The 19,007-nt window shown below is 43.8% G+C and overlaps 1 protein-coding gene across 1 annotated transcript in view; it reads right to left on the bottom strand.

The window, feature by feature from the left end:
- The window catches only part of STK39 (serine/threonine kinase 39), a 484,232-nt gene that overhangs the window by 283,640 nt on the left and 181,585 nt on the right, over positions 1 to 19,007 (bottom strand). Inside the window, exon 8 of the mRNA XM_029605673.1 lies at positions 16,421 to 16,554. Within this exon, the coding sequence (XP_029461533.1) occupies positions 16,421 to 16,554 (134 nt within the window). The remainder of the gene's footprint in view (positions 1 to 16,420; positions 16,555 to 19,007) is intronic.

Raw genomic sequence — 19,007 nt, forward strand, 5'->3', positions numbered from 1 at the left:
TTTCAGTAGGAGAAGGGGGTGAAGGTAAATCATCGGTGTCTGTGGAAGTATCATCACCCCAGGTGTCATAAGGATCAGCAGGCTGACCTGTAGGACGAGAAGGGGGTTGGATACCCGAAGGGCCCAGCTGAGGCTCCGAGAAAATCGAAGCAATCACCAGGGGCACCGTGGACGCCCTGGGAGGCATCGGGACCGGCATCGAAGGCATCGATGGCGCCGATGTGCGTATCGCTCGCGATGAATGAATCGGTGGTGAGGGATGACATGGCATCGATGGCTGAGGCAATACCCCCGAAGGAGGAATGCGAAACTGTGTTTCTCCTCCCGATGAAGCTGTCATCGGGGAGCTCACCGGGGCCATCGGAGACCCGGGAATTACCGGTGGAAGGGTAGTCATGAGCGCCTCCATCCGGGATAGCAGCGGTGCCAGCGCTGCTGGAATCGGGTCGGTGACTGGTTCCACTCTCGGTGCCAGTGTCGATGCCGGAGGGACCTGGAGTTGTTGCATTGCCTTGTCGATGGCCTCCTGGACCAGCCGGTCCAGTTCTTCCCGGAGACCTGGGGCAATCAGCTCCAGCTCCGTGTCGGAAGAGGGAGGCTGAGGCACAGTCTGAGGGACCACCTTTACAGGCGGAATCGCGACTCCCAAACCTCGATCGGGTGAGGGTGGCCTCGATGTCCCAATTGCAGGAGTGGTCGGTGCCGTTCCTGGACGGGGCTTCTTCGATGGTGGCTCGGACGGTGGCGAGGTCGATTATTTCGCTCCCTCGACTGTCCAAGACTTACGATGCCGTTGGCGATGTTTCTCCCTTCGAGCCCCTCGATCTTGAGGGGGAGAAACGGGAGTCGATAGCCGTGAAGACGTCGTTGGCGGGCGGTCATCGGATGGTTGTCGATGGTGGAGCGATTTTGACGGTGCCGGTTCCGATGAAGTCTATGCGATGGACGGCGTCAGGGTGTGAGCACGGAAAAGGAGTCCCATCTTCTCCATTCTGGCTTTTCGACCTTTTGGTGTCATAAGAGCACATTTGGTGCAAGTCAGGACATCATTGTCACGGCCTAAACACACTACACAGACTCTGAGGGTCTGTGATAGACATGGTGCGAGTATAGTCCGGGCACCGAAGAAAACCTGACGCCATGGCCATAGAAAACAATCGAGCCGCGGTACGGTCGACGGCCAGTAGGCCATGAGGGTCAAACAACGGTAATCGATGAAAAACGGTGAAAAACTTACCGGAGTACCGCGGCCTGAGAAAAAAGTTAGAGGAGGGACCCCTGTGGGGCAAAATAATTTTAAATAAGTCAGAGAGGAAAATTCCTGTCAGGAATCTGTTCTGAGCTCCTAAACCACGAGGCTACTGCTGCGTGGAAAAAAGAAGACTGAAGGGGGACCCCTGCTGGCTGCAGGGTTAGTGCCATGCTGGGCATTCCCAGTAGGGGCCAGTCAAAGTTCTGGAAACTTTGACAGAAGCTTTCCGTGATTGGGCTCCATCCTGATGATGTCATCCATATGTGAGGACTACCATCCTGCTTGTCCTGTGAGAAACAGCAGATCTGTATCCCACTTGAACAGAAAAATATCTGGAATGGATATGAACCTGCTTTGGTGCAAAACTTATCAACTTTCCTGTTGCTTTCTGATGCAAACAAGTTGATTGATGGTTGACTTCAAGGGTCAAATACCCTGTTTGCCACTCTTAGGTCCACAAACTACTCTGGGTCAAAAAGAAAGCCTCATCAGAGTTATCTGCCACATGCTGAGATTGCAGGAAGGTAAGCCACTTGAAGAAAAAAACCTGTAATTAAGCACCCATTCCCAAACACTGCGATCCCTGGCAGAGATCTAGGACCCTATGCTTCCTTATTTGTTCACATAAAACATGGCCACTTGTCTGTACAGTTCAGACTACTTTACCTAAAAATGTGAGAATACTCAATACATGCTGAATGGCCCTTTAGCTCTAAGAAATGGATCTGAAACAGATAATCAATTGTGGACTGAGACACTAGCGTTCAAGAGCAACCTGTAAGCACATCCCACCTTGTGGGAGGTAAAACTTGGAGCCCCCCTAAGACCCCAGTTTCAGCCACCAACGGAGGGACAATTTAGTCTCCATGATTACCCTTATGGGATGAGACAAAGGATGATGCAACTGATCCCACTGGAAGCGGAGGCCCCCGTCTGAGAACTCTTGTTCAGGCAAGTCATGAGGACCACATAAACCACTGCCACCATGTGCCAGAGGACAACCAAGATTGCTCAAACCAAGACTATCTCACTGCAGCAAATTCTGGATCAGCACTCATAGGCAAACTGCCCTTTCTGATGAGAGGAATCCTCTCTAACAAGTTTATGCATGTCCCAATGAACCTCTCTGGGCAGGGACAAGCAAAACTGATTATAAAACCTAGTTATTGAAGTTGCTGATAGCCTTCTGCGAACAGTCTAACACTGAGAAGGTCCCATCACCAGCCAGTTGGCCATGTAAGGAAAAACACAAATCCCATTGACAGGTGTTCTGCCACTACCGCCAGGCATTTTATAAATACATTTGTGGCCACCAAGAGGCCAAAGGGAAGAATCTTATATTAATGAGACATTCCCACCATTAATCTGAGATCATTCCAGTGGGATGGGTCGATAGGGATGAGCGAACATCCTTTAGGTCTAAGGCACACATCCAGTCTGCTGCTTGGATAAAGGGGTAGGATAGGGTGGAGTATGTTCATCTTGAATCTCTCCTGTAGCAAACTTTCAGTCCTCATAAAACCAGGATAGGTCTCTAACACTCTGACTTCTTAGGGATAAGAAAATAGCAGGAATAAAACCTCTTGCCATAATCTTCAGGAGGGATAGGCACTATAACTCACTGGCTGAGAAGTGTCTCCACCAAAAGATGAAGTTGGATCGAGTGAGACTGATCTGGATTGAAAGCTAGATATAAATGAATTGCTGAAGGACAGAGATGCACAAGCAGTAACCAGACTCCACAATTGTGAGTACCCAAAAGTCCTTGGTGACCTTACACCACTTGTCTAGGAACAGCTGAATCCCTCCTCCCACCAGAGGCTTCAAGTCCGGAGGGTCAGGTCTAGTCAAATATGCCCTGGTTTGGCCTGTGACTGTTGTGGCATCTTAGGCAGATGTCTCTCATGCAGGCATCCATGGGCTGAAAACTGTTGTTGCAGCATTGCAGGCCTAGCACGATACCACTGAAATTAGTGGAAGGACTGTCTCTGGAAGAAGGGGAATTTAAAAGCAAAATAAGGACACATTCGAAAGAAGCTGGTCTACTCCTGCCGACAGGAATTGAATGGTCATATGCTGCTCCTTAATATGGGCAATTGTTTCTCTGATCTAACCCTCAGAACACGGATCACTGGCCAACTTGTCATAAATATGTTCCTGCACACTGCTTGCTCTTAACTAGGCCATCTGGCATGCCCCAGTGGTTGCTGCAGAAGATCTTGCCATGGCATCCATGGATTTGTACACCAACTATATGAAATGGCATTCACACTTTTCTCAAATTCAAAGGAGCCTGCCGACAACTCTTCTGTTCCCTGTCTAGGGATTCCACCAGAGGCTTCAACCAGCTGATAGTCATGTAAGTATTGCAGCATATAGAGTTTCTGAACCAAAATGTGGGTACTGAGCACCGGCTCTAGAAGACTCCTTCCAAAAAGTTGTCCAGCAACCTGGGTCTTTCCGCTGGTATGCAAGAAAAGTTCCTGGTCTTTCTGGCTCACTTCAATGCAGACTACCACCAGATTACTATGGCAGTTGGACTACACCAAAATCAGGAGCCTTTTGTACTCTAAGAATCAATTTCCTGGCTATGGGGGGAGGAGGGAAAACAAGGGGCTGGATTATCCCACATTCTCATTTTCACACAGGGCTTCATGACATGGGATTGCTGATGTTTTGGAGGGGGTTTCCATAAAGTGAACCAAAGTCATTGGTGTGGGGATCCCCGTTCCTCCAGACGTTGACTCAAACGGCCTTACCTGACTTGTCCAGAAATCTGGAGTAAGAGGTCTCCTAGTGGGGAGAAATGCTCTGGCAGATCCAGTAACTGGTCTGAAGGAATCTTTTTAAACCCCATTCTCCAAACTAAGTGGGAGAGGGATGCTAATACATGACCCAGATGAAGATGGCTATCAGGCAAAGACCTCTGTCGTCTCGGGGAAAACTCCTAGGGCAAGCTCCAGTTGGCCATGTCCTGCGCATTATCTTCTGAATACTGGCTGGATTCCTCCACAGAAAGGGATGACTTGCCCAACTCAGGCAGTCTAGTTTCCACCTACTGAGGCCTACCAGCTCATGGGTCACAACTGAGATCGGTGGCGACTGCGCTCCTTGCTCCTGTGTCAAGCGCATCAACATCACTGGTGCCTATGGTTCTTACACTGCTGGCCCTAAATGAGCCAAACTGTGCTTTGTTGGCACAGCCTAGCCTCATTTAGAGGGAGAATAGGTTCAGGAGTGCACCAGCTCCTGCACTCTATGCTTCCATGCCTTACTTGACCCTGGACTACAATGGATCCAGAGTCTGGCACCACAGGTGGAGGAACCCTGCCAAAGTATTCAACTCAACACGGAGGGAGCCTGGGGAGGCCTCGCTGAGAAAAACAACTCTTTACAATCTTGGAAAGCTCCTCCATCTTCCAAGCCCGATTCCTTCTGGGATCTAGGCAATATCAAACCATAGCAGTTAGCTGAGTCATGTCAGGCACTTATAGCAGATGTTATGGCCACAAATTCAGTGGTAACAATCACAGTACTCTGGCAAGAGTCATCCCAGTCAGCAGTGCTTCACAAAGAGGGGATAAGGTCTTGTCATGAAAGAACTCCTAGTGCCAACCAGAGGACAACTGTTAACAGATCCAGCCTTTACTCCTCTCTCCATTCCCTGTGCCCTCCACCCCCCTCTGGGTCAAATGGTAGTAAGTGGGCCAGTCTGGTAACACTGCAGTAGTACTGTATTTTGCCATGCAGAGGACCTATGTTTAATCCCCTGTTCACATCTCCTGCTCCCTGGGAAGGAGATCCAGTCATCATGCAACAATGAAACCTAGAGATCAATGTTCAAAAAGGTTTGTCTGGCTACCTTCTGGGGGTTAGCTAGATAAATCTTTCCATTTCAATTTCCAATCCTGCCACCATTCCACCCCCTATACATTAACCAGCTAAATTTTTGTCTGGGTAAAATCATAGCCTGCAAAAAATTTACCCAGAGAAAAACAAAGAATGAATTTCACTTTTAAGCCAGGGTATGTTGGGCATGATATCAATGTCTCAAAATTTACTGCTAGTGCTCTTCATATTTGCATTGTACCAAACAGCTTCTTTCTGAAGCTTATACTCTGTAATATATACAAGCAAAATATTGAGATAAGCTTGGAAGTTTTTTTAATCAGGCAAGTGGTGACCCAAAAATTAGACTGATTCTGTATCTTTAGGCCATGGTTTTCTTGGTACTTGATTTTCTCTTTCCATACACGGTGAGGTCAATATTCAAAATGCATTTAGCACTATTTAGCCAGATAAATAGAACTTATGTGGCTAAGAAGCAGCTGCTGGATATGCGCCTACAATCAGCGGCCAATGCTTAGCTGTGTAAATCACTTATACAGCTAAAACATTAGCCACATAAGTTGTGGGCATGTAGTGGGTAGATCAGGGCGGAGCGAGTTTGCCGTTTAACTGATGTGGCTAAGTCCAAATATCGCAAGTTATATGGCTAAGCTAGACATGCCCGTTAGAAGGTCTAAACTTAGCCGGTTATAACTTATACTGCAAAGAGTGGATACATATATGTAGATATTCAGCGACTTAGCCGTGCCACTGAATATACCTTGCAACTTAGCAGGATATAAGTTATTCAGCTTTGAATACTGACCCTAGTATAGAACAGTTGCTTAGTACTAACATTTCTATTACTAATGCTGCCTTTATTTTACCACTACCGTATGTCCAGTTTTTTTATTAATTGTTCTGGAAATGAATAATTATACTCCGATTTATACAAATATATGGAAGAAAAGAACTAACTGCAAAGTAAGATACTAGCAGTGGGAGTTAAGAGTGGAGTTTGATTTGTTGCCCCCCCCCCCCCAAAAAAAAAAAAACCAAAAAAAAAAAACCCACCTTTCTGCTGCTCCTGCCCAAAGCCAACATCTCTCCTCTTCTCTAAACATTCCCTGCCTTTGATTTTTTTCTCTCTATTACCCACTCTAGTCTCACAGCCTTTCCACGAGATTATTCCTTTTACTTTTTTATATTCTACTTATACTCATTCTCCATTCATCGCACCCCTTTACTTCTCTCTTCACCTCACATACTGTTCTCTTGCTCCCATATTGCTCACTTCCCCTCCTCTATACCACTCACCTCCCGCTTCCACTCCTTCCCACTCATCTCTTTTCCTCCACAAATCTTCTTCCTTATATCCTTCCCTTCCTCCAACTGTCCCCTTATCTTCTCTCCCTTGCTCCATCTCCCCTGCTTCCTTCCTATAACCTTCCCTCCTCCCTGCACCTTTTCCTTGCCATTGCACTCCTTCCACATTTCTCTCCTGTTCATCCTTTCCATTTTTCTCCTCTGCCTCTTCTCATCTTTATTCTTCCCCAGCTTCCATTTTGCCATTACTCTCTGTTCACACACCCCCACCTTGCCTTATCTTTGAATAGAACTAACAGTATGGTCACAGGGTCTCAGCACATGCATGAGCTCCCTCCTCCTACCCACGTTTCTGCTTTGAAACAGCAAGTGCTTGAGTAAAAGGAGGGGCTGCAGGGACTCAGCAACATGGCGCATGATCAGAGTCCCCACAGCCTATACTGATGACCAAAAAGCCCAACACTAAAGCCTGCTCTGATCCAGCTCCTCCTCTCACCTGCAGGCTCTGCCCAAGGGTCCCTGACTCCAACCACACCCAACAGTAAGGTACACCACTGCCACATGAGTGCTGGGCAAACACTTTCAGGTTTGGGGGCTACTGGACAAAACAGCAATCTGAAAATCTGCTAGCACATATATCCTGGAAAAAAACAGGCCTGGCTGGAAAGAGATAAAATGGGAGGGGGGGGGGGGAATGGAAGGAGCAAATTTCAGTGCTCTGTAGACAGAGTGAATTAGCTATGACATGTAGTAACACTTTCAAATAATAGAAGGACTAGGGGGCATTCCATGAAGTTAGCAAGTAACACTTAAGACTAATCGGAGAAAATTCTTTCACTCAACCCACAATAAAGCTCTGGAATTTGTTGCCAGAGGATGTGGTTAGTGCAGTTAGTGCAGCTGGGTTCAAAAAAGGTTTGGATAAGTTCTTGGAGGAGAAGTCCATTAACAGCTATTAATCAAGTTTACTTAGGGAATGGCCACTGCTATTAATTGCATCAGTAGCATGGGATCTTCTTAGTGTTTGGGTAATTGCCAGGTTCTTGTGGCCTGGTTTGGTCTCTGTTGGAAACAGGATGCTGGGCTTGATGGACCCTTGTTCTGACCCAGCATGGCAATTTCTTATGTTCTTAGTGATATAGTAATGATGACAGAAAAAAAACATATGGTCCATCCCAGTCTGCTTAGCAAGTTTCTTATAATAGTTAACTGCCACTCCATTCAGGTTACCCCATGTTTTTAAGGGTAGAAACTGTCACTTCTTGACAGTTAAGGCTAGTAATATTTACAATCAAAACCAAGCAACTGTCAAACCCATAACAATAATTTGTTAGCAATATTTTTTATGGAGTGGGCAGCCTTCTTGAAAATTCAGACAGTGCTGCTTGAACATGCTTTGTTTTAAGGACTTGACCTTAAAGCAGTCCTGTGCTTTTTCCTTATCACTAATATTAGTTCCCCGGACTGTAAAAGTCAGGGCCCAGCACAGGCTGTCGCCTGAATTCAATTCCCCTCCCCTCTCCCAAGTAAAGGAGAAAGTGATATTGCATTTGCTTCTAAAGCATCAAGGCTAACTGGTTAAGAGTAGTAAACCCTATGCTTTCTATTAAGGATAGTAATTGTCGCTCCATGCAAGTTAGTCCCATGCGCACTTTTCTTCATTTGTATCCTCTAGCCTTTAGGGATCTTCAGTGTTTAGCCCATGTGTTTTTTGGGGTTTTTTTGTTTGTTTTTTTTTTTAATTTGTTCACTCTTTTCATCCTCACCATGTCTTCCAGAGGGCATTCCAGGTAATCCATCTTTCCATGATGAAATGTTTCCTGATGCTAGTTCTGAGTCGTCCCCTCTAGAGTTTTTTTTCACAACCCCTAGTTCTGCTGTTTCCTTTCCAACAGAAAAGGTTTGAAGTTCGTGCATCACTAAAACCTTACAGGTATCTAAAGGTCTCTATCATCTCTCTCCTGCACTTCCTCTCTTCCAGGGTATACCATATTCAGATCCTTCAGCCTCTCTCCATCAGTCTTCTGATACTGATGCCACACCATTTTGATCACCCTTCTCTGGGCCCACCTTCATCCTGTCTTTTCTTTTTTAAAGATACAGTCAGTCTCTAGAACTGAACATAATACTCCAAGTATGGCCTCAAAGACCTGTACAAAGGCACTATCACCTCCTTTATCTTACTGGTTATGCCTCTTGATGCAGCAGGATCTAAGTCCGCAAGTTTGAAGGCTACAGCAGAGAGTTTCTCGCCTGAAAAGCAGAAGATTTACAACTACAGTGCGGCACAAGACTTTAAACAGTCTGTTGGAGAGTAAATTGGGATAACTCGATGGAGTATTCAGTTTTGATTTACATTAATATCGATGTGATTTAAAATTGGACAAACATCCTGACCATTGATAATATTTCTACATCCCTTGAGAAAAAATCCTTTCGGGATTTGAAGCAAGGCCTCGTCGGGCTATTCAAATATCAACAGATAAGTCGGGACTTTGTTTACTTGGATGTTTGAACATCTACAGATAAGTGATTATTACTTGTATCACGAATGAAAAATTAATAGCATTGACCATTCATACAGTGATAATCTACCAACGTCATTAGAGAAGTTTCATTATGTTTAAAGTGCATTTAGTACTTTAAAAAAAAAAAAAAAAAACTTATTAGAAGCATGATTTACACATTTTCTGCACTTTTTCACACTTAAAAAATATTATGGATGGAGGAGGGAACGTTGATGATTAAAGATGTTCAATGACACCTGGATGGTGTTGTAGAAAACAATAAATGAAACGTTACTACCATCCTAAAAAACATTTTTTTTATTATAATTTTTTTTTTTAATTTGTTTTGAAATAAAAGGTTTAAGATATCTCTGATAGATTCAAGAATAGTTTTGGTGAAGTCCTCGAGTGATTCTAAAAATATTTTTTTCATTAAGAGGTGATACTTTTTTTCGTTTGGATCTTAATGCAGCCCTGCATTCTTCTGGTTTTAGCTATTGTCTTGTCACATTGATTCGCCACCTTCAAAATCAGACACCATTACCTCAAGGTCTCTCTCCCAGTCTGGGTACATTAGTCTTTCACCCCCTATTACATATAGCTCTTTTAGATTGTCGCATCCCAGATGCAGGACTCTGAATGTCTTGGCATTGAATCCCAGCTGCCAAATCGTCAACCAGGTTCTCTTAAATTAATTACCTTTCATTCTCTCTATGCCTTTCAGGCTTATCCACTCTGTTGCAGATCTTAGTGTCATCCACAATTAGACAAACTTTGCCTTCTATCCCTTCCTCGATGGTGGAAGACATCATCCAGTGGTACAGAACAGAACTCTTTCTCAGGAAGAGCATGCATGGGAATTCCCTCATGAACCCCCTCAGTTGGTCGATGTTAGAGCTAATTCTAGTTCGGTAGTCTACTCTTCAGGGAAGCAGGCAGGTATTTAGCATAGCTAGTTCATTCTGCTGTCTACTGAGAACACCATTTACAGTAAGCACAATTGCAGAATTAGCCATGACATTTGGGGAGTCCCAAGTTGAGGGCTGCAGTGGAACATTTACTGAATAAGCAACCAGGAGTCCACTGTGGAGAGTAGACTATTGGGTGAACAAGCTACGTAAAACTACTTGTCCGAATTTACTGTCACTCAGATTGTCCAGGAAGGAAAGGGAGACAAAAATTGTGCATGGATAATCATGTTACAGATTTAGACATATCTTAAAGAGTTATAGCTCACAGATAAGCCGCTGATGCAGTCATGGCTCTAATTTAATGACCCTTGATAGAGTTTAACTTGTAGGCATGTTAACTTATATGCAGGTTGCCATCCAGTTGGACAATATTTGACTATTTTTATGCCCAGTCCATTAAGATAAGAGTCAAATAGTTGCAAAGCCTGACGATGTGGCAGTGGTCTCTTTTTGTAATAAGCCAAAGCATGAAGGACTTTTTCACCTTCATGAGAATATGGATATGGTGAGAATGTAGTTACCATGATGACTTGATTAATATAAAAAGTTGCTACAACATTTGGTAGGAGCTTTGGATTGGTGTGGAACACCATACTACTGTGGAAGAACTGCATATAAAGATGAGAATAATGAATTTAAGCTTGAAGTTCACAGGCTCTTCAAGTTGATGTGACTGTTTCAAGGATTATTATTTTCCTCGTTAGAAACTTAAGGGAAGTAAACTCAAAGTTCACATAGCGACTTCAGCTGTGTCATAACATTGTTCAGATCCCATGGAACAGGTAGCTTCACAACTGAAGGCTTAGAATACCATAAGCTTTTTCTGAATTTTCAGACTAACAGATGAGAGGCGATTAGCTTACCCTCAGTCTGAGCATGGTAAACTGCTATGGCATGGACATGTACTCTTGACAAGGTGCTAAGACTTAATGCAGACAGCAAGTAGCTCAGCAACTTGGGTTTGCATGCGAATGGATCCAAAGAATCATATTTATGCTGTGTGGAGAATCTTTTCCATTAAAACCCCAAGCTCTCCTAGTTGATGGCTTTCTGGAAGACACTATGTCCTCAAGTTCCTTTGGTAAGGATAATCAATGATCACTGAACGCTCAACATCCAAGCCTTAATGTCAAGCTGTGGGAGGGAAGGAAGGATCAGATGAAATAGATGTTCCTCTTGAGCTATTAAGGATGGCTCTGACTACAGAGATTGAGGACTAATGGACAGTAGTACTAGATACCCAAACCAAACATGTCTGGGTCATGCTAGCGCTAAGGATCTTTGAGCAGTTTTTGCACTGTTCTATCAATGGAATTGGTGGAAAAGCATACATGAGATCTGCATTCCTATCCAGCAGAAAAGCATCCTGAGCAGATACAAGTTTGCTGGAAATAATGTAAAACTTTTACAGTTTTCTGTTTTGCCCTGATATAAGGAGATCAATTGCTGGAAGTCCCCCATAGACTGGTTTGTCAGTTGTATACTGCTGCAGAGACCATTTGCATGGTTGAAAAATTCTGCTGATGTGTTGGAGATTCCTGGAAGAGAGGTTGCTTAGAGGATAACATTGTTTGCATGCCCATTCCCATATCTTTATCGTCTCCTGGCATAGAGTCCATGACTCTGCCTCCTTAGAACATGACTACGTTGTTACCAGTTTGAATGAGAATGCTCTTTCCTTGGAAAGGTGAGTGAACATGGTTAGAACATCTCTGACCACTCTTAATTCTAGGAGATAGAATGATCGTAAATGGTCTATAAATGATCACGGGCCCCAGGTAGGCCCCTTAACTTTCCATGGAGCCATCTGTCCCCACTATGATTTACTGAGAAAGTAGACCAAGTGGTGCTCCTTCCTGAAGGATGTAGGAGTCTAGCCACCAGCACCCAATTCGTGTCCTGTGAAATTCTCACGTTGGTTGTCAGGGATTGAATTAACTGGAGCAGAGACCCTACCACCACAGTCATGTGTAAAGGCAGGAGTGTGAAAAAGTGAAATATATGGCCCACATTTTCTCTGGCCATTGACTGTTCCATTTTAAAAAGTTTGTATATAAGAAATCTGAGAGTGTTTGCTTGATCTAATAGAAGAATCTAACCAGGCTCCAATGAACTTGAATATTTAGTGGGAATTAAGAGTATTTTTCTCAAAATTCACCAGAAATCTGCTTGCGTCATAGGAATGACTCATTTCTAGGTTGTAATGTGCGGGCTTTCCCTGATGTTTCACGCGAAACTCAGAGGAGGAGAAAGGCATTTCTCCTCCTGAGGCCTCAAGTTTTACAGATTGGAGGGGTGTTTTATCTTAAATTTCCATGCAAATGCATGATAAAATATGCTAGTAATACTTATATTTTCTTTGACCCCCCTCAATTATCACAATTTTTGGTGGGGAAAACTTTGATGAACGCAGATGTACCCAGTTCAGATATCCCTAGTTCCACATAAAGTGTTTAGTCTCTACGATGCTACTGAGATTTGCTTGTAATATTTTTTTTCCTTCTAGGTTGTGTAGTTTTCCTCCCCCTACTCTATTTGTGGACTTAAATTCAGAGATAGAAGATTGTTATTGTTTTGGAAATGACTTGGAGGTTTATATCTATATGCTATTCCCTGTTTATTCTTTTCAAGATTGATATCTTGTAATTATTGTAAAATTGCATAAAGATAAAATAAAAATAAATTTAAAAAATTCACCAGAAATCCTAGTGATTCTACGAGTTTTATTGTTTTTTTGCAGGGAGATTATTACACTTACCTGGGAGCTTGCCACTGCAAGCTAGTCATCCAGGTAAGGGAAGGTTGAGATGCCCCAATGCCAGAGATGTGTTACTACTACAGCCAGACACTAAGACAATCAGAGCTGCTGAAAGTCTGAAGGGGAGCACTCTGTACTGATAAGAGAGTCCACCATAAAACGCAGGTAATGCCAGTGGGTGGGATGGATGGGAATATGAACATAAGCATCCTTCAGATCCAAGATCCACTCCTTCTGCAAGAAGGAGAGGATTATGTAGAGGATATTTAATTTTGAATTTCTCCTGGCATATACGATTGCTCAGGCTTCTTAAATCCAGGATGAGTCTCAGTCCCCTGGATTTCTTAGGGATAATGAACTATTGGGAGTAGAACTCCTGGCCATAGTGATGGGAAGGAACAGGTTTCTATTGCACGTTGTTCAAGGACAAACTCCACTTCTAAGCAGAGTTGCATCATGTGAAACAGATCAGGATTGAAGGCTGAATGATGCGGAAGCGTGGGAAGCCGAGAGAAACGCAAGTGGTATCCATACTCCACAATTCTGAGAACCCAATGATCTTTGGTGATCTTGTGCCGCTGATCCAGGTAATGCTGGATTCTTCTCCCTACCAGACATGATTGTTGCTATGTTTGAAAGAAGGTAAAAACTTGGTCCAGGCTCTGGCTGCACTCCTTCCATTGCCTTAAGATGACAGCACTCACACTATTGAGCATGAGTTGGAAGCTGTTTCTGTATGAAAGTAGAGGCAGCATCCGGTATTGTCAGAGACGTGTCTGGAAATATGTTCTTTTAAAAGCGCAGTAAATGCTGTTCCTGTCCAGTAGATGATGTTCCTTAATTTGAGCCACTATTTGAGTTTTTCTCTGAAAAGGTGATCAAGGCAGTGGACATCATCATGTAAACTACTGGCTCTCAATTAAACCATGTAGCATGCTCTGATGAATGCTGTGGAGGCGCATACTGCCGTATTGAACACTTTGTAAGTGGATCTAATAGGATGGCATACATATTCCTCCATATCCATAGATGGCTAAGAGAATGCTATGCTACCTTCACCAGGTAGAGGAAAATTCTTCAGCCATTGTATACAATCATGTAAGTATTGAACCATGTAGAACTGGTTAGCTGAGATTCATGTATTCAGCATGGGGTTTTGGAACGCCTTTTTACCAAAAGTTCTTCAATAATTTGGGATCCTTCCCTAGTAGGCTATTAGGAGTATATACCTTTCTTTGCTCTTAACAGCAGACTACCACAACAGACTGATTGGACTATAGAAATATCCCAAATACTGGGAATGTTTGCACTGTATATTTGAGGTCTAGCTTCTGTGCAACCAGGGCATAGGAAATAGGATTTTTTCCACAACCTTGTTTGCAAATCTTGCAGGATATCTTGGACTGGGATAACTGCTGGCTCCAGAATGTACAGAACTTGGAAGAGACCAAAGACCTTTGCACAGAGATCTTTGCTCATTTGCACATTAACCCCAACTTATCCAGAAACTTTCTCTATCGGTCCTCCGATAGAGGAGTGTTTTGGAGGCTCTGGGAGAGGGCCAGAAGGGACACTATTTGATCCCTCTTCTGAGCCTGGAAGTGAGAGAACACTAATCCAGGACCCCAGCATTGAAGATGATTGACAAGAGGTCCTTGGTCATCTCAGGAGCATACTCCTGGTAACAACCTCTGACTGGCTGATTCCACCACAAGTGAATGCCATGGGCTATAACCACCTCATTAAGGTTCCAATGAAGTTATCTGTACAAACTGAGGATACTGGGCCTCCTCCTTGTGGGCATAAAGCCAATACCTTGGAAAAAAGAGGTTGGAGCATACCCTCCTTATCCTTAGCCATCCAAAACGTAAATATATCAATCAACTGCTGCACTACTTGGCCCTCTGTCATAGGATGGGGATTTAAAATCCTCTGACAGAATAGAATCCTGTACATCATCTAGACTCTGTAAAATTTGAATTGGAGGCCGATTAGATGTGAGAAATACTAAATAGCAAAGACTTTTCCCTACCCTCTCCTGGAAGCACACCTATCCAGTTGGGTTTTCAGGACTGCCACAATGAATATGAATGAGAGATTTGCATACGATTAGAGACCCAGTGTATGCAAATCTCAGGCATATTCATTAAAGATAACCTGAAAACCCAACTGGTGTTGCCACCAGGAGAGGTTTGGAAAATAGTGATAACAAATGGGATCTGGGGACTCCAGATATAGCCTTTGTTCATTAATTTTTCTGATGAATGTGCCCTAGTAATTTTGCTGGTGAATGTGCCTTCTGCCCTCTTATTCCAAAAAGGCTAGTATACAGCTTCATGGGAAGCTCTGCATCATGCTGCTTTGTGATGGACCAATTTTAAGGGCCAAAAGCCATTATAGAAAGATGTTCCAGGGCTTAATGTGTTGACTGTGCCAGAACACCATGCAGTGATGGCACCAATGCACCAGAGACTTCATGCTTTTTCGGTGCTGGCCGTTCCAGCAGATCCAAAGTGGCACCTTTGCATCTTTGATGCATTCCACCTCTACTTACTTGACACCAAGGATTCAGCCTGTTCTGCTGATGGGAGAGACTTTTGAGGAACTCCTGCTCAATTCCATTCCCAGCAAGACAGACAAAGCTGCAGTTTGGGAAAAGGACCAACTGAAGCTTCTGAGAGGCTTACACAGTTCCCCTATCTCCGGGCTCTTGATCTTTGAGTATGTGGGAGATATCTGTCCACAACTGACCTGGTCATGGGCCGGTACCAAATGTAGGTCATGTCTATCTATAAATGGACATTCTTCTACCACATATCAATTTCTTTGAAACATTGACTATGGCTTTTTAAAGATAAGCACTGAAAATTGCTGAGGCAGCAAGGCAACTTAAGAAAAAGTTAGAAAAATTTAGATAGAAAAATGAGAGAGATAGAGAGGTACACGTCACCATGGGAATTCCTACTTGTGCTCATTAAGGCAAAAGTTCTACTAGAACAGAGGTCCGTTTAGTGCTGCCAGACAACATCACCCCCATAATCATAGCTAATTCAAGTCCTGCTTATCGACTGAAGGGGGGAAAAAAAAAAACCAAACAAAAAAACCCAAAAAAACCAAAATCACTGGATAGTTGCACATTAAGGCTCTCAATCCCAGTTCTAATTGAGCTGGAAGTCCAAACAGAAGGAAACTGTGGGCCCAAAAATAAAGACAGCAGTGAATGGATTTGGGGCAGGTCCTAACTATACTGGAAGCTTACATATGGAGATGAGAGACCCAGATAAAAACAAAACATCCTGCTGTGCAACCAAAAAAAAAAAAAAGTTTCACCCAAAATAACATTTTAATTCTACAAAACAAATGTCTTGTATTCTGCCTTGGTTTCAAAATTGGTGACGTCGATTTCACAAATTAATATAAAATTTCACAGACAGCCCTAACCTTCAATTAGTAAGCATGGAATAGGATTTTAGGCTAATTAATGCAATGAGTGAGTAAATTCAATGTCTTTCATCCATACATATATTTTGAAAACCTAACTGGATTGTGACAACTGAGGGCTGGAATTGTCTGTATTCCCTTTAGAATGGCAACAACCATCTTTCAGACCTATTACTGGCACACTTAAAATTCAAGGGTTTTTTTTTTGTTTTGTTTTTTTTTTACAATACCATGCATAGTTTTCTTCAAATATAAGGAGGTGTGAAATGATTTTAGGGTTTTTTGGTTTGTTTTTTTTATGTAACATGCTCAGTAGAATTCTTTGACAGCTATATACCTCTTAGATGGATCCTTTTGAAGACATAGTGAAATCAGTTTTCTAAAAGATTTTCCATACTTTTTCATCATCTCTTTGTCCTCAACTCCTGTTTCTAAAGTGGGAGGATCATTCTGTAAGGTCAGCATTAACACCTACAAAATGTAGAAAATTAAGCATGTGTTAGATTAAAAATATATACACTATTATTGTGTAAATTTAGCACAATAAAAAACAGTCATGGCTCACAAACTATAACTGTCTCCAGCAATATAAAGACTGTATTCCTTATTTATCAGCCTTTCTAAAAAAGCAAGTTTGCTTACCGTAAACGGTGTTTCCATAGATAGCAGGATGAATTAGCCATGCTGTCATGGGAACTGTCAATCAGGACCCGGGAGGCAGAGATTCCTAAGAAGGAAACAGCTTTGCTCTGTGCGGCTGCACATGAGTTCCCATGCAGGAAACAGCAATCTCCTCAGTCTATGATTAAGCAGTATAGGTACATCAGTAGAATGTGTCGACTATCCAGGGAGGTGGCTGGGTCAGCATGGCTAATTCATCCTGCTATCTACGGAAACACCGTTTACGGTAAGCAAACTTGCTTTTTCCCGTCGATAGCAGGGCTGAATTAGCCACGCTGTCATGGGAGTCCAAAGCTCCTGATCACGCCTGTATGTAGTTGGGATAGTTGTCTGCATGATCCCACAGATCGTGGCGAGTCGACAAAGGAATCACTCAGATATGGAATGCAGAATCGCACTGCCCAGTTTCGCAACATTAGATGATTGTTGATCCAGGCAGTAGTGCGATGTAAATGTGTGAAGAGATGACCAGGTGGCTGCTTTGCAAATATCACTCGGTTGAACATTTTTCAGATGAGCTAACGATGTCACTACTGCTCATACTTGGTGGGCTGTTGGCACTGAAGGAAGAGGTAAATCATGCATATTGTAACAGAATTGAATGCACTGTGTTATCCAGCTTGAAATGGTTCTTTTTACCACCGGAGATCCCATCTTCTCGGGATGGAAAGAGACATAACTGTGATACTCGTGATGGAGAATGTGTTCTCTGCTTATAGTAAGTCAGAGCACGCTTGCAGTCCAAGATATGTAAAGAACGTTCTCTATCGTTGTGAGATTTAGGGAAAAACGTTGGTAGTTCAATTGACTGGTTCAAGGGAAATTGAGAGACCACTTTCAGAAGGAACGATGGGTGAGTTCTCATTTCAACTTTATGAACATAGAATTGAAGATATGGGCTATAGGGGACTAATGCCTGAAGTTCACTGACTCGACGTGCAGAAGTCACTACTACCAAAAATAACACCTTCCAAGTGAGGTATTTTATATGAGCCGAGTCAAGCGGGTCAAAGGGAAAAAGCATTAGCTGTTCCAGGATAAGGTTTAGATTCCATGGTATTGGAGGTTTATTAACCGGTGGTCGGAGGCGCAGTAAGGGCCGGATTTTAAAAGGGTTACGCGCATAAGGTACGCGCGTAACCCTTTTAAAAAACCCCTGCGCACGCCGAGCCTATTTTGCATAGGCTCAGCGTGGGCATGGGCCAGGGGGCGTGGTTTCGGATCGAGGGCGTGTGGGCAGTCCGGGGGCGTGGCTGAGTGCCCCGACACGCATAAGTTACTACAGCTCGGAGGCAGTAGTAACTTTCAGATAAAGGTGGGGGGGGGGGGTCCTTGATAGGGCTGGGAGGGTGGAAGGAAAGTTCCCTCCGAGGCTGCTCCAATTTCGGAGCGGCCTTGGAGGGAATGGGCAGCGCGCGCAGGGCTCAGCGCACGCAAGTTGCACAAATGTGCACCCCCTTGCGCACGCCGACCCCGGATTTTATAAGATACGCGCGGCTATGCGCGTATCTTAGTAAATCCTGCATACTTTTGTTCGCATGCGCGTAGAATTATAAAATCTACCCCTAAGCCTCTTAGGAATCGGGAGATCAATGAGTGGAGCGAAATTGAATGTCCATGGTGTGGTCTAGGATAGGCAGCAATAGCACTGAGATGGACCCGAACTGATGCCATTGCCAATCCTGCCTGATATAAACTGTGAAGGTAGTCCAGAAGGGCTTCTAGCGAACAGTTCAGTGGTTCTATGCCCTTTGACATGCACCAAGATGAATTCCTTTTCCACTTGAACCCATAAGATCATGTAGTGAAAGGCTTTCTTGAGTTCAATGTAACTTCTTGCGCTTGTAACGAAATGCCCTGTCCCGTCAGGAGGATCCGCTCAGCCTCCATGCTGTCAAGTGGAGGGATGCGTGCATCGGGTGCTGAAGAGTTCCCTCTTCCTGCATTAGGAGATCTGGTAATCGAATTGGTTCTGCTACGGAGAGGTCCAGTAGATGGGTGTACCACGGCTGTCGAGGCCACGCTGGGGCTATTAAGATCAGTTGTGTTGCATCCTGGATACATTTTTGAATCGTCCTGGTGATTAGAGGAATTGGAGGGAATGCGTACATCAATTCCTCTGTTCAAGAGAGTAGGAATGCATCCTGCCCTACTCTGTGTTGAGAGAGCCAAACCAAGCAGAACCGAGGAACCTTCGCATTGAATTCTGTGGCAAAGAGATCTATTGACGGGATTCCCCATTG

This window comes from Rhinatrema bivittatum, chromosome 6 (assembly GCF_901001135.1).
Source record: "Rhinatrema bivittatum chromosome 6, aRhiBiv1.1, whole genome shotgun sequence".
Classification (NCBI taxonomy): Eukaryota; Metazoa; Chordata; class Amphibia; order Gymnophiona; family Rhinatrematidae; genus Rhinatrema; species Rhinatrema bivittatum.